This window comes from Porites lutea, chromosome 5 (genome assembly GCF_958299795.1).
Source record: "Porites lutea chromosome 5, jaPorLute2.1, whole genome shotgun sequence".
Lineage (NCBI taxonomy): Eukaryota > Metazoa > Cnidaria > Anthozoa > Scleractinia > Poritidae > Porites > Porites lutea.
In genome coordinates this window covers 27,148,410-27,162,120 of record NC_133205.1, presented here as the reverse complement: position 1 = coordinate 27,162,120, position 13,711 = coordinate 27,148,410, and the positions used below count along the sequence as shown (strand labels likewise).

General features: G+C 38.1%; 1 protein-coding gene across 2 annotated transcripts; it reads left to right on the top strand.

Moving 5' to 3' along the window:
- Positions 1-1,695: 1,695 nt before the first annotated feature.
- On the top strand, positions 1,696-12,175 carry LOC140937508 (uncharacterized). Of its 2 annotated transcripts, XM_073387066.1 has the most exons (3): positions 1,696-1,811; positions 9,514-9,563; positions 10,013-12,175. In XM_073387066.1, the coding sequence occupies exons 2-3, from the start codon at positions 9,548-9,550 to the stop codon at positions 10,729-10,731; spliced, it is 735 nt and encodes a 244-aa protein (XP_073243167.1). In that variant the 5' UTR covers positions 1,696-1,811; positions 9,514-9,547; the 3' UTR covers positions 10,732-12,175. The 2 variants fall into 2 exon arrangements, with proteins under 2 accessions (XP_073243167.1, XP_073243168.1); XM_073387067.1 differs by lacking the exon at positions 1,696-1,811 and having other exon boundaries at positions 9,495-9,563.
- The last annotated feature ends 1,536 nt before the right edge of the window (positions 12,176-13,711 follow it).

Genomic DNA, 13,711 nt, shown 5'->3' with positions numbered 1-13,711 from the left:
GTAATACTGACGCTTAAAGGGGCTGTGTCACAGCCAACAAGTTCATTTTGTATATGATGCCAGTTAAATATCCTTATTCGCTATTGATCAAAAGCTGTTATTATAACAAGTTTTCAAAAACTACAATTGCAATCCATATCAATCTTCTTCAAGTTCGTCCATTCTTGCCTCTTTTTGTATTTGCCGTGTTATTTAGAGCGCGCGCGCACTTCGAGCGCGAACAATGGCTAGTAATTTTGACTAAATTCCATATCCGAATCATATGTTTCGTTGTTGGGGCATGAGGTCTTGTCATGTGATTTAGGTCGATGACAAACAAGAAACAAATCGCCGGTCCTGCTGGATCACGAGTAGCCGTTTCTGCTTTCTCAATTCGATGTTTCTCACTCGCCCTAAATTATGACAATAGAGTCAAACTCAATCAACTGAAGTTAAAGATTCCACGACGGAATCGAAAGCTAATGCTTTGAAAACCGAAAAATTTCGATCACGGGAAAGTAACCATCGGCCAATTTCGTCACCAATGTAAACTGGATCTCTTTTTGTGTAATACTTTACCTCGACCTTACGCCTGATACCATTCTAAGAAAAAAGTCAACGTCGGTCTTGAATGCTTTACTTTTATGCGACTTAAGCATTGATCCCATTGCATTTTCTTTTCAGTTTGCTACTTGCTAGTGTACAGGAAGTTTTAGTTACCCGACGAAGCGTGGAGAAAGCGGCAAATTTAATGATTGCTTAATATACTTTTTTTAAAATATGATGGAGGACTTGTTTTATAAACTCGTAAAAAGAACCACTCGCATTGTCGATTTAAACGCTTTAATACTGATCGAGATGAACTTAACGAATGCTCAAAAATTCACGTGTATCCAAAACATATACAGGAAATTTGATAAAGGTAAAAAAGTGTCAATCAAATTGAAATTAATGACGAACTGTACAAACTGAAAACTTCTTTAAAAAAAACGTGACTAAAAATGGTAGTCTTTACACTAGAACCTAAATAAGCTAAGACATATTTCAAGACAAGTAAATTTTAATTACTTCAGGTGAAATAAAGCTTCACACTCAACCGATTCTTTTTTACTTCAGGTTATTTTCTCACGCAACAAAATTAAGATTGCTAATGATTGACATGTCTCGCCTTTCTCAGAGCTCAATAAACCGCAAAACCGCAAGTCGGCTAAGTCGGTCATAAGGATGGTTTTCAAGTCGCCTGAAACTTTCTTGAATCGTTTCAACTTTCCGACTTTAATGAGATGCAAAGCAAAGTTACTTGAGATCTTACTTAGGCCTTCACACACTAATTTTTGGTTAAGTAAAACTTAGCGGCTCTTAAGTCTTACTTAACAGCCTAGGGTAAAGACAAACATAACAAAATGCCTTGTGAAAAGAGTGTGACTGTTCTTGACAACTTGTACTAATATAGCCAAGGTATATGTTCTAAAGAAAACTGAAAAACTCCCCCCCCCCCCCCCCACCACTTTTCACAAATCTTTAACTTTGAAAGGCGGGAAAAATCAATCCCAAACTGTAATGCTGAGATGGCAGCTGAAATTTTTGGAAGCAAGGCAAGCTTTTTCAAAGGCCTTATGTACGTTTAGGCGGGTGACGCTTTGATTGCTCAGTTCCGCCTTCACGGCAGATGTTTATGCCAAACAGGTTTTTCCTGTTCAAGGCCACGTCATCAAACTTCAAGTGATTTAAGGGGGCCATTATCTCACATCGACCACGGAAATCTGACATCTCCTGCCAGACGCTGCATAAAAGCTACTCAGAATTTTTCGAGTCATATTTGTTGTAAGAAGGTAAATTTTGATTTTCAACGAATAACTAGTAATCTATTTTAACAGGTTTTTAAAGAGTTACGGATAACAGTGCTGAGTCAAATCACCATTCACATACGAACAATTTTCCTTGCTGTCAATACATCTCCAGTTCTTTTTATTCAGATGTGAGTCTCTTTACTCGCGAGTTAGGTCTTTTGCATTTCCCTTTAAAAGCTGCAATCTAAAGATAAGAACCTAAAACACGTCAATTTGGAAAAAGGTCGTCAAATCCTGTGTTCCTTGTATTCAACAAAGCTTCACCGCGGCTTATGATTTACAATATGAGTATCGATAATCCTTATGATACGAACATCGTCCAATGGGCATCGAACTGATGAATTAAACTCCGTTTCCTTCTGACATAATATGCGGACAATCACAACCACCTTTTCGTTGTCCTATTCGGTTTCAAGCCGCATTGTTCCTTCGGTTTATGAAGGAGTTGTAGCCCACAGTCAAAGGCGCAAATTACGGTAAACATTATTTAACACATTCTCTCTGTTCGATACTGAACTGAAGGTTGTTCAAAGCACCATGAGCTACTATATATGCACTATAATCCCGGCTGATTTCAGAGCAGTTCCTCGGAAAAAGAAACTTGTACCCATATAACACAAACTCCCTTCAAATCTTTGTTATGCACCTGAAATAAAAGATTGAAGTCGCTACTGCTTTAGTGCACACTTTATTTATCTCGCTGAGAAGGTTTTCTCCTACGACTGACTGAGATTAAGTCTAGATAGGATGCCTCTGTTCTTGACAGCGTACTTTGAATGACAATAACATAGCATGAAGTGTACTGAGAAAAATGCAATGCTTTTAGTAAGTTTTAGCTAGGTTACAGGGAAACATTCCGGTCGACTCATCCTCCGTAGATTTGTCGAAATTAGCGCGTACGGAAAGTCAACCGAAGACAGCAAACTGTCGATTGACTGAGAGAGAAGAGGCCTATTGCAACGAATGTCACTTGCAACTCGATCTATGATAACAAGGTGTGAAAACATCGCTTCTCCACACTGAAGCCGGATACGAGTTATTCCAACAAATGTTAAAGCCGAGACCTAATCGGAACGATGATCAGCCAGCCGTGGAGATGAACACATTTCCTCCATTCAAGCAAACCAGAAGGCTGTAGCCCTCAAGATTCACGCACTTACTTAAGTCAACGCCGATCTTAAATTCTTTACTTTTACGCGACGTAGGCTTAATCCCATTGCATTTTCTTTTCAGTTTGCTACTTGCTAGTGTACAGGAACTTTTAGTTACCCGACGAAGCGTGGATAAAGCGGCCAATTTAATGATTGCTTAATATGCTTTCTTGACAATATGATGATATGATGGAGGACTTGTACTAATACAGCCAAGGTAGATGTTCTAAAAAGAAAACTCAACAACTCCCATCACTTTTCACAAATCTTTAACTTTAAAAGGTGGGAAAAATCAATCCCAAACTGTAATGCTGATGACAACTGAAATTTTTGGAAGCAAAGCAAAGTTTTCCAAAGGCCTTACGTTTAGGCGGATGACGCTTTGATTGCTCAGTTCTGCCTTCACGTCAGATGTTTACCGGATGCGAAACAGGTTTTTCCTGTTCAAGGCCACGTCATCAAACTTCGCGACCACGGAAATCGGACAACTCCTGCCAGACGCTGCATAAAAGCTACTCAGAATTTTTCGAGTCATATTTGTTGCAAGAAGGTATATTTTGATTTTCAGCGAATAACCAGTAATTTGTTTTAACAGGTTTTTAAAGAGTTACGGATAACAGAGATGAACACATTTCCTCCATTCAAGCAAACCAGAAGGCTGTAGCCCTCAAGACTCACTCACTTACTTAAGAAATAACTAATTGGCGATTCGATTAAAACACTTAAATCATTCGACTTTGTAAAGTTGATTTCTTTTATTTCAAAACTAAAGATCCTTGCTAGTTGTTAGAGGAAATTTTAATTTATGACGTGGTATGGTAATGATACAATTTGTTGAACGCAAATATGCCTAGGACACGGCTACAATAATCTTGCAAGAATTAGATGAATTCCAGCCATCAAAACCTCAACATCTTCGAGGACCGTGATAAGAACAAAACCAAAGACAAAAAGAGTAAGTGAACTGAGAAACTCATTCGAACCCCCGCCGCAGCGAGTGACTGACGCAAACAAAAGCTGATAATAAAATAACTAGGAAAAGAATTAACGAGGACTTCAATAACTTATTAACAAGGGTAACTTCTTACCGACCAAATGCCCTACATACCGTGAGCTTATTAAAGCAATTTACGAATATTCCGAAGTATTAAAAGAACTGTACAAATAGCAGAAATCACGTGTTATTTTAAATTGAGTATAGCTTCAGTATTGTGAGAAACGTGCTTTATGTACGGCGATGAAGAGAAATGAGTAATTTTGAACGTTTAAAGGGGCTGTTTCACGGCCGGCAAAGTCCATTTTGCATATGATGCCAATTAAGCATCCTTATTCGGTATTGATCAAAGCTATTAGGGTAACAAGTTTTTAAAAACTACAATTGCAATCCATATTAATCTTCTTCAAGTTCGTCCATTCTGTCCTCTTTTTGAATTTGTCGCGTTATTTAAAGCAGAGCTCTTGCGCGTTCGAAGCGCGCGTAGCTGAGCACCATGGGTGGTCACGTGACCGTACGCCCGTCCTTCCGTCCGCACTACAGGTATACCAATGCAAAATTACTCAATCGATAGGTATGGTAACCTGTAAAATACTTAAGTACGCCCAGTTCAACAAACGACTAACCAACCTTTTCAATAATAAATTTCCACTTCCTAATTACCCACTTACATTAAATATTCATACACCGGCTTCTGTTAACACCTTTTAACACCTACAACCAGTTACAAACGCATACTAAGAAGTTAGTTCCCTTGACACAGTTTACACGACACCACATCCCTCCTTTTCTTCATAAAAAATTAACAAAACCTTAAATCAACGAAACTTGAACATTAACAGAGGGTCTCAATGGGGTTAACCGATAGGCGTAAAACGGCCAAAACTTTAGTCGATAGCCGTAAAAATTGAAAAATTTTAACCGTTAGCCGTAAATAGAGTAAAAAAGAGTTAACCGTAAAAGAAACTTTTCCCTAGATTCCCTCACTTATGGTTGCGTTTTTTTATTTCCTGGCTAGTGTGACTCCATACGCACGTTAGGCGAAGCGCCTTTTAGGTGTTGACCAAGACCTAGGTTCCATTTTCGCTGCTCTCTCGGGGAACTAATTTTTTCCATAGCGAAAGTGTGGCTTCTTGCTGGGGATTAATATTTGCGATTTTCAGGAGGTCGAGCCCTTGAAACACTAGTGAAACAACACGCAGAGATGTCACTGTTTGTAAAACACGTTGCCGATGAACAACATTTCCCTGTTTTCCTCTGACGCTACGGTAGACATTGCCATGCCCAGTCCCTGTACGGCGTCTTCCCACGCAATCTCGGTCAAGGTATTTTGGTGGCGAACTCGCATGGACCACGTGACCCGAAACGCATTAGCCTGGCGGAATAATGAGGCCCACGGACAAGGCAACGGCAGGCAGTCGTTCCATACAGTCCTTCGCTATCATTAAAAACACTGGACACGGGAATTTTGTTATAGGTCGTTTTCACGCCAGAGCTAGAAATGGATTATCCGTCTGAGGCTAGCCTGTGTACAGTCGCGCCCTCTCCACAGACACCCCTTCTCCGATTTTTTCTGAGGGGAGGGGGCGGCTGTACACAGGCTATCTGGAACGGATAATCCCGTCTTCAAACTGTCCGTCCAAATTGATGGATAAAGTCAGGCGGATTGTTTACTCAAAATTAAAACTATTTCATTTTCGAATTGAAAAGTATTACCTATCTGACGCGAATCATCAAACGGATAACCCGTCTCACACAAATAATCCGTCTTTATTGTGAAGACGGCCATTTCTGTTATAATGAATGTCGCGCCCTGGCCTTGAGTTGGGCGTTTGCGTGTCTGCTTTTTCTTTTTCACAAAGATTATTTTTAAATTGATTATTGACATTTCTATGTGTAAAATTATATTAGCAGAGAAATACTTTATAAAAAGTATGATCTATCAAATGTTAAAATTTTTCAAAAGAATAGGTTGTTTCATCCCGAGATGATCCAAAGACCTTTATTTTGATTTAAAGATACAAAAAATACAGCTTGATTAATATTTAACTTTTTGAAACAAAAGAAGTTAATTTTTAACTTTTTTGTTAACCGTAACTGAAAAAAATTAACCGATAGCCGTAAAAGAGCCAAAATTTTAGCCGATAACCGTAAAAGCTACCACCCCATTGAGACCCTCTTAACAGAACTAGCTCGCAAATATTTACAGAACTCTTGGAGAATTAATGCGAAAACGCCAGCCCTAAACCTCTTCAACGAGGCAACACTTGAAAAAGACGCTAATTAATCACTTAGTGCCTAAAGTCCTTCGTCACATAACAAAGTCTTTAAACCATGCAGGTCTTCGAACTTGACGCGTAGACCTGCGAAGATTCAATGTTCTTTAAAAGAAAAAACGGAAAGCGGAAATTGTTTCTGTGCCCGTTTTGACTATGTTATGCCAATAGATTTGGAATATAGAGAAGCAGAAAGACAGAGAAAACGAGTAAGTACTGAGGTGACAGCCTTGCGAAGCTCAACGAGAAAAAGGGTGACAGAGAGTTAGCGCGAGAGAAAAAAAAACAAAGGAGACGAATTTCGTTGGAAGAACAACATGAAAATTTTTGTTGCAACAACAACGGCAAAGAAATGCACAAAAAATGTGTGTACGCGCAAGGTCATTTTTTTTCTAATTGGACCTATTGATTTTCTTTCCGCTCTCCTTGCCGTCGCCGTTTAGCGATTTAGATTTTATTTTTTGTTTGAGTAAATTATAATTATGTTAACGAGAGCTTCGCTTTTGGCCTGGCTAAATCTATACTGTGTATTACTTCTTAACGTGTTCAACGGTTATTCAGTTCCCACTGTTTGAATTTTGATAAATTTCGTAGCCCAACTGCTCTAAGTCTATTTCAAATCACGGCTTTTCTTGTGTTGGTTTTTTATTTGGACTCAGTGAGACAATAAAAGAGGGAAAAAATTGACCCCCTTTTACAGAAAGTTTCTGTAAAAAGGGGTCAGTTCCTCTCATTTGTTGGAAAGGGAATTGCTGTTCTCTTTAATCATAAGGATTAGCGATATAAGCGATGATCGTCTCAGTCATGTCATGAACAAAATTAAAACGTCAGAACTCAAATAACATTGCAGCTTTAAATGACCACTCTTTCTGCTCTTTGACGCCAGTGTTTTCGCCCACAGTTTTTGTCGCTTTGATTCCCAACATAATCTTTACAAACAGGAAATCTGTATCGAACTTAATAAATGATTCGCTCACTTTTCTCTTGTTTTTTTTTTTTTTTTTTTTTAAATAGATCTAGTCTGATAATTGCTAATTTGTTTGCTGCCTCGAGGAGTTAACAAACGAGAAGGTGAAACGTCTTGGCTTGGTGGAAGAATTCGACAAGACAAGTTCAGTTTTTTGTTTCGTTGCTGTAACCTTTCTTTTATCATTTGGAGGAGTTTGATTAACATATCGAGCGATGACTAGCGCTAACAGACAATGCGTGATACAATCAACAACAACCAATAAACTTTAGATCGATCAGTTTGTCTTCTTCGTTCACTCGTTCAGGGCCTAAATTATTCCGCAGAGTGGTGGAAAATTAGAAAATTCTTAGAGTCGAAGTTGATCCTTCCTAAAGTAGATTCACTTGTGTAATACAAAAAAGCATTTTTGTGTCTTTGGTTTTGTATTTTAAGGTCTCAATAGTTTTATCATTAGCTATAAAACCAATTAGAATCCCAGCACCATGACCCGAAAAGGCAAATACGTTAACAGTGGTCCAACTCTATCTGATCCATCTCGATAGATATAATCATTAAAATTGAAATTTTCCATTTGATTACTAGTGAAAAGGGAATTGAAAGGTCAGTTGCACCAGAAAAATCACAAATAACGCTTAACCAAACGGTCTATTTTACTTCCGGTGATTTTACTATAGACGAATAAGTTCACGTGCTGAGAACGGACACAGGAAGACTTCCACACTAGTAACTAATTCTAAATGCATTACCAAAGTAATTATATCTGTTTGGGGAGTTCGTGTACAATCAATGATTTATCGATTTAGTATTTGTTTGTTTATGTTGTGTTTTAAACTTTCGACAGGTATCCTGAACAACTTTCATTAAGACTGACTTTTTAATTTTTTGCGCAACTTTAATTCTTGTTGTATATCAAAAGATGAGTCTTTTTGAGCTTATAGAATGACACCACACTGGATCGTAGCTGCCTTTCTTAGTAAAAATCTTATGAAGATATTCAAAACCTTAGTTTCCTAATTTTGCGTTGTTTGATTCTACAATAGTTTTGTACGAATCTCTAGACGCCAGAAAAAACCATAGCCTCCATTAAGGTGAATTATTTTTGTCGTTGTTACCTACTAATTGAATTTACTATTTAAAGGAATGAAGCAACGATTATATTAAACACGCGAGAACTATCCAAAAAATATTCAATAAGTATGTGTAATCAAATGGTGACGAGTGAAATTAGGGAATAATTTCACGCGCGTTTTGTCCAATCGTAATATTTTCCCGAGCCTTCATTTACCTATTAATATCATGGGTGACGAATTACGTTAGCAATGTTGGATTTTTGACATGTTTATCCTGGAGCGTATCGATCGAGAACTCCACTCTCTCAAATGTTTAGACCTTTTAGCCAAATTTAAAAATTTGGCTCACAAAGTTCAGAATTTTTCAGACTTTTTCGGCAAAATACCTGCTAGAATCCTTCTTAATGTTCTCTTGTGTGTTCAGGTTTTCTAAAGCGTCTTTTTGTGCCCTGCCATCTTCATTCACGGCATTTTAAAACTTCGTCGCCATCTGGACACTGAGACGTACGGATGGTTGCCATGGCAATTTTGTAATTTCACATGTGAAATTACAAATTAACGCTGAAATTTCGCGCCAAAATTAAGGAGTAATTCGTCACCTATGATATTATAGCTAATAGTAAGATTATGTCTACGGTATACCTAATGGCTTTTATACTGGCATGAAAAACCATTGGATAGGGCTTTTGTTCACACGCGAATTTCAAAACCGAGCAAAAGTGCATCGCGCATGCAGATCTTGAAAGTCGATCGTCACCCGTCATTGGATAGGTTTCTCTTCTACTCTTCGTGGCAGTGTGAACAGGTGTTCATACCAGGCCGAGTATTGTTCATGCCGACATGATGACTCCCGTATATTGTAGACATGGCCTCAGAGAGCGGTGGTTGGTCGATTCTACCACATGCCGATGCTTCGCGTACCGGCCAAAATTCCATTTTATATCAACAATTGCTATCCCCATGTTGGAAGTAGTCTGCTTTATCGTCACGGCCCCCACTGTAAGAGGAGGCAATAGGCACAGGGCATACAAAGAAATAAAAAAAGGAGATACACATTCACACCCAGAAACTAAAACTGTATTTTACACTTATCATACCAAACAGACTAAAAAATCCTAGCCTGCGAGCGAGGAGAAACGTCTGCCGTTCGCAGGCTATAAAAATCCCAAACAAACGCAATTTTCTTTCAATAACCAGATTATGTATTTTTTTTTATCTTGAAGCTATATACAGCAGCACAGTTCACAACTGATCGCCATGAGTCGAATGGAAGGTTAGTGCTGTTGTGATTTAACAGTTCTTTACTTAGTCCTTTCCAGTGCGTAGTCAAATCACTACTCTGACTGATTTGCTGCCGTTGCCTTTTTTGATTTCATTCGAAGTGGTATATGGATCAAGGTTTACTTATACTAATACTTTTTTAGTTTTCTAAACACGCGAAATTAAAACAACAATAGTCGTTAAAGATAACATACCGGTAAAAATTCCACAGTCCACATTATTCATTATTGAGACTGAAACTATTTATTCAGCAGAGTTCGCACACATTTGCAAATTTGTTTTAGCTGACGTTGGAAGTTGCGCAAATTCGATAACCGGACCGAGATGAGAAGACGCCACTTTACTCCACAACGACAAAGTTACTCCCCAACGTAAATAATTTGTTCCTCCTCTCATTCAAATTAACCTATTAAATCAAGATAATTGCTTTTTCCTTTCCAGCAAGCAAAAGCCTACGACAAGACATGCCCACGGACATCGGGAAAGACGTGGTTGATGGTTCTACTTTCAGCCAAGCCTTGTTTAATGATGAAGAAATTGTGAAGATTCGAAAAGCTGTCATTAAGACGGAGTTTATCAAAGGGATGGTTAAGGCAACTCTCAACGCAAATTATTATGGAGGCTATATGGTGCAAGATGCTGCCTACTGCTTTGATGCTGTGAAAGTGTTTGAAGCGGCTGCTAAGGAAATGAAAGAACAAGGAATGATTGAATTTTCAGAGATCTACCAGTCACAGTCAACGAGTTTGAAGAAATACAATAAGCAATTTGCTACGACCTGGCATCTAGAGAATGCCAAAAGCATAGTTATGGGTCCTGCAGCAAAGACCTACGTGGAATATGAGGGCACAGTAAGCCTTAAATGTCCCAAGTTCCTAGCCATTGCCATGTTACCATGCCATATGCTTTGGCCGTGGATTGCCAATCAGCTCATTGATTTTGTTGCCGAGTGGAATCCGTACTACAAAGGCTGGTTTGAAGAGAACAAGACCGATCCAAATCACAAAGGTCACCTGGAAAAGTTTGTTGATTATCATTTCGTCCCTGAGGAAAAGAAGGAGGCTCTTGATATCTTCCGCAAGGGAATGATTCACGAGTTAAATTTTTTTCGAGAAGCTTGTAAGGAAAGCTGTTTCGACTATGACTTTTTCTCTAAGTGACTTAAAATTGCATTTGTGTGTGTGGTTATTTTTTATGAATTCAAATACGTTGTTGTACTATAAAGTAATGACACAACAGTGTGAACTCCTAATGCCTCATTATTCAATTATAGATTAGCATGTGTTGGTTTTGAAACGTGATTTATTTTCGTTAATCCCTTATTAGTGCACGAACGTGATTACGGTAGTTATTATAAATCGATTGATCGCCTGCACAACTGATGATTTTTATTGATAACCCCACGGCTGCTTTCCCAGCCCTTTTCTGTTATGTCAACACGGGAAATACGTAATAATTTCTAGATCGTTTTCAAGCACGTTTTGTTTGTAACAAAGGTAGCGTTTTCATCTAAGTTAGTTCAGTTCTAGTGTAGACTTCATGGTGGTAACTTTTGTCAGCCACTGGGGCTTCATTTCTATCTACACTCGTGCTCATCTCCCGGGTCTCCAGTCCTACTGATTCTGGATGTGATCGTCTGGCAGAGCCAACATTCTACTCTAGGTTGCCGCTAAACAATTTCAAGTTACAAATTTTAAATCCGGTGAACATTCGAATTGACCAACAGTGGTTCCAACTTTCTTTTAAGGAAGTTGTAGGAATTATTTAAATAACCCACACACCTTCCCTCCCTTATAGAGCCATTTTCGTATGAGCTTGAAATGAAAACGCGGGAACAAAACAGAAACAACAAACGAACGGAAGTAGAGAGATTTACCGAACGGATACAAACGCGCGTGGCCGGCTTTTGGTTGAAAAAACTTCTTGAATCAGTAGGACTGGAGCTATCGGCTTGATGAGTACTCTATTTTAAGTTATGTCAGTTGTTTCAAAGTGGAAGAGAGAGCCGTGCTCAGCCATATGAGATCAATGCACTTGTGGTCGCCTATGGCTATCAATCTCAATGCACCACCAATCGTTTTTTCCAGATATCTTGCTGCGTCTCTTCACTCGAGTGAAGTAGTACGGATTCTTTTAAAAGTTGCAATCTTAAGTGTAAAGACCGCATTAAATTGAAAAATCTCGTTGAATCCAGTGGATTCTGATTTTTGTGTTCAAGTAGCTTTAGCTTAAATTTACTGAAAACGGAGAAACCTGTATGGTGTGGGCTTCGTCCAAAGGCGGACCATACTGACTAAATTGAGCGGTTACGTTTCTTTTTAAGATGCAAGGCATGGACAATCGGAAGTATCTTAGTTCTGTTGTATTATATTGTAGGGTTTCAGTTCAGTGATTCTTTTCTCCAGAACGGCTTATTAAAAAAAACTACTATAAGAAATAGTATAAGGGCAATCATTTGAATGTAGCTTAGGTACTTGTTATTCAGACAAACGTGAACGTGCTGTATTCATAGTATTGGAAAACATAGGAAAGGAAAGCAAAATTACGTTGTTATTAAGTAGGCCTATTAACGTGTATTACAAGTAAAGGCAGTCATGTTTTTTAGAGTTTGTTATTCGGCGTCAGTAACAACTAGAAAGTACAAATTAACATTGCAGTTACTGTATAACAAAACGGAAAAATGTTTATTTCAGCTATGTCATGGCATTTAATTAATTTTTTGGAGACAAAATGGTGCTCATGTAACGTAACGACCCAAATTTTAAATCAATACTTGATCTCACGAAAAAATAGGGGGCTGTGAACAGTCTACTTTCGATAAATAGCAACTATCTTATTCGTGAGTTCGCGATTTTGGCGAGACAATCTTTCGCGGGATTTTGATCGTCACAATTTCAGTAGGCAAATATGAAGAAGGGGAATTTAAAAGTTTCGCGATTCAAGCGTTCTCAACTTCATTTTATTCAAAAAATCTGAACTTGTTAAAATTTCTAGATAAACTGGAACAAGCATAGCGCATACTTAAAAGGAATTTGTGCGCTGAATCTAGCGGTTCAGATGAAGATGATAGCAAGGTTCTCTATTTCATATGTCAAAAATTTGCGGATTAACGTTATTTTACAACAGAAGATAAAAAATGGAACCTACCAGTAAAACCAGTTAATAATTTGTGTAATGATGATATGTTTTTGTTATTTTCTTGTTAAGTTATTTTTAAGACAATAACGGAAAGTTGGGAATCAGTTCCGTGGCCTTTGCATTTTGCTTTTAGGCAAATCCCAGCTAAGCTTTCACCTTTTATAAGCACGATAAGTATGTGTAATCAAATGGTGACGAGTGAAATTAGGGAATAATTTCACGCGCGTTTTGTCCAAATCCTAATAAAGGCTCGGGAAATTATTCAGACTATTTCTGCAAAATACCTGTAAGAATCCTCCTTGATGTTCTCTTGTGTGTTAAGGTTTTCTAAAGCTTTTTTTTGTGCCCTGACATCTTCATTCACGGCATTTTAACTTGACACTGAGACGTTCGGAAGGTTGCCATGGCAATTTTGTAATTTCACATGTGATGATTACAAATTAACGCGGAAATTTCGCGCCAAAATTAAGGAGTAATTCGTCACCTATGATATTAGTAATTTTATTACCCAGTAAATAAAAAGATACTAGCACAAGAAGCCATATGCCATAACCATTTTATTCAGTATTTTGTTTTTAATATCATAGGTGACGAATTACTCCTTAATTTTGGCGCGAAATTTCAGCGTTAATTTGTAATTTCACATGTGAAATTACTAAATTGCCATGGCAACCTACCCGTACGTCTCCGTTTCAAGATGGCGACGAAGTTTTAAAATGTCATGAATGAAGATGTCAGGGCATAAATAGACGCTTTAGAAAACCTGAACACACGAAAGAGCACATCAAGAAGGATTCTTAGAGGTATGTTGTCGAAAAATTCTGAAAACTTAAGCCAAATTTCTACTCTAAGCTCTTATGTATGAGACGGTTTCAGTTCTAACTTTGGGTGTGTATGAAATCAGACTAAAATTTGCTAACTTAATTACAAGCCCCTGGACCTCGGCGTGAATGCTTCCAGATAGCATCATTAGCTTTTCAGTCAGTTTTACAAAACAATTTT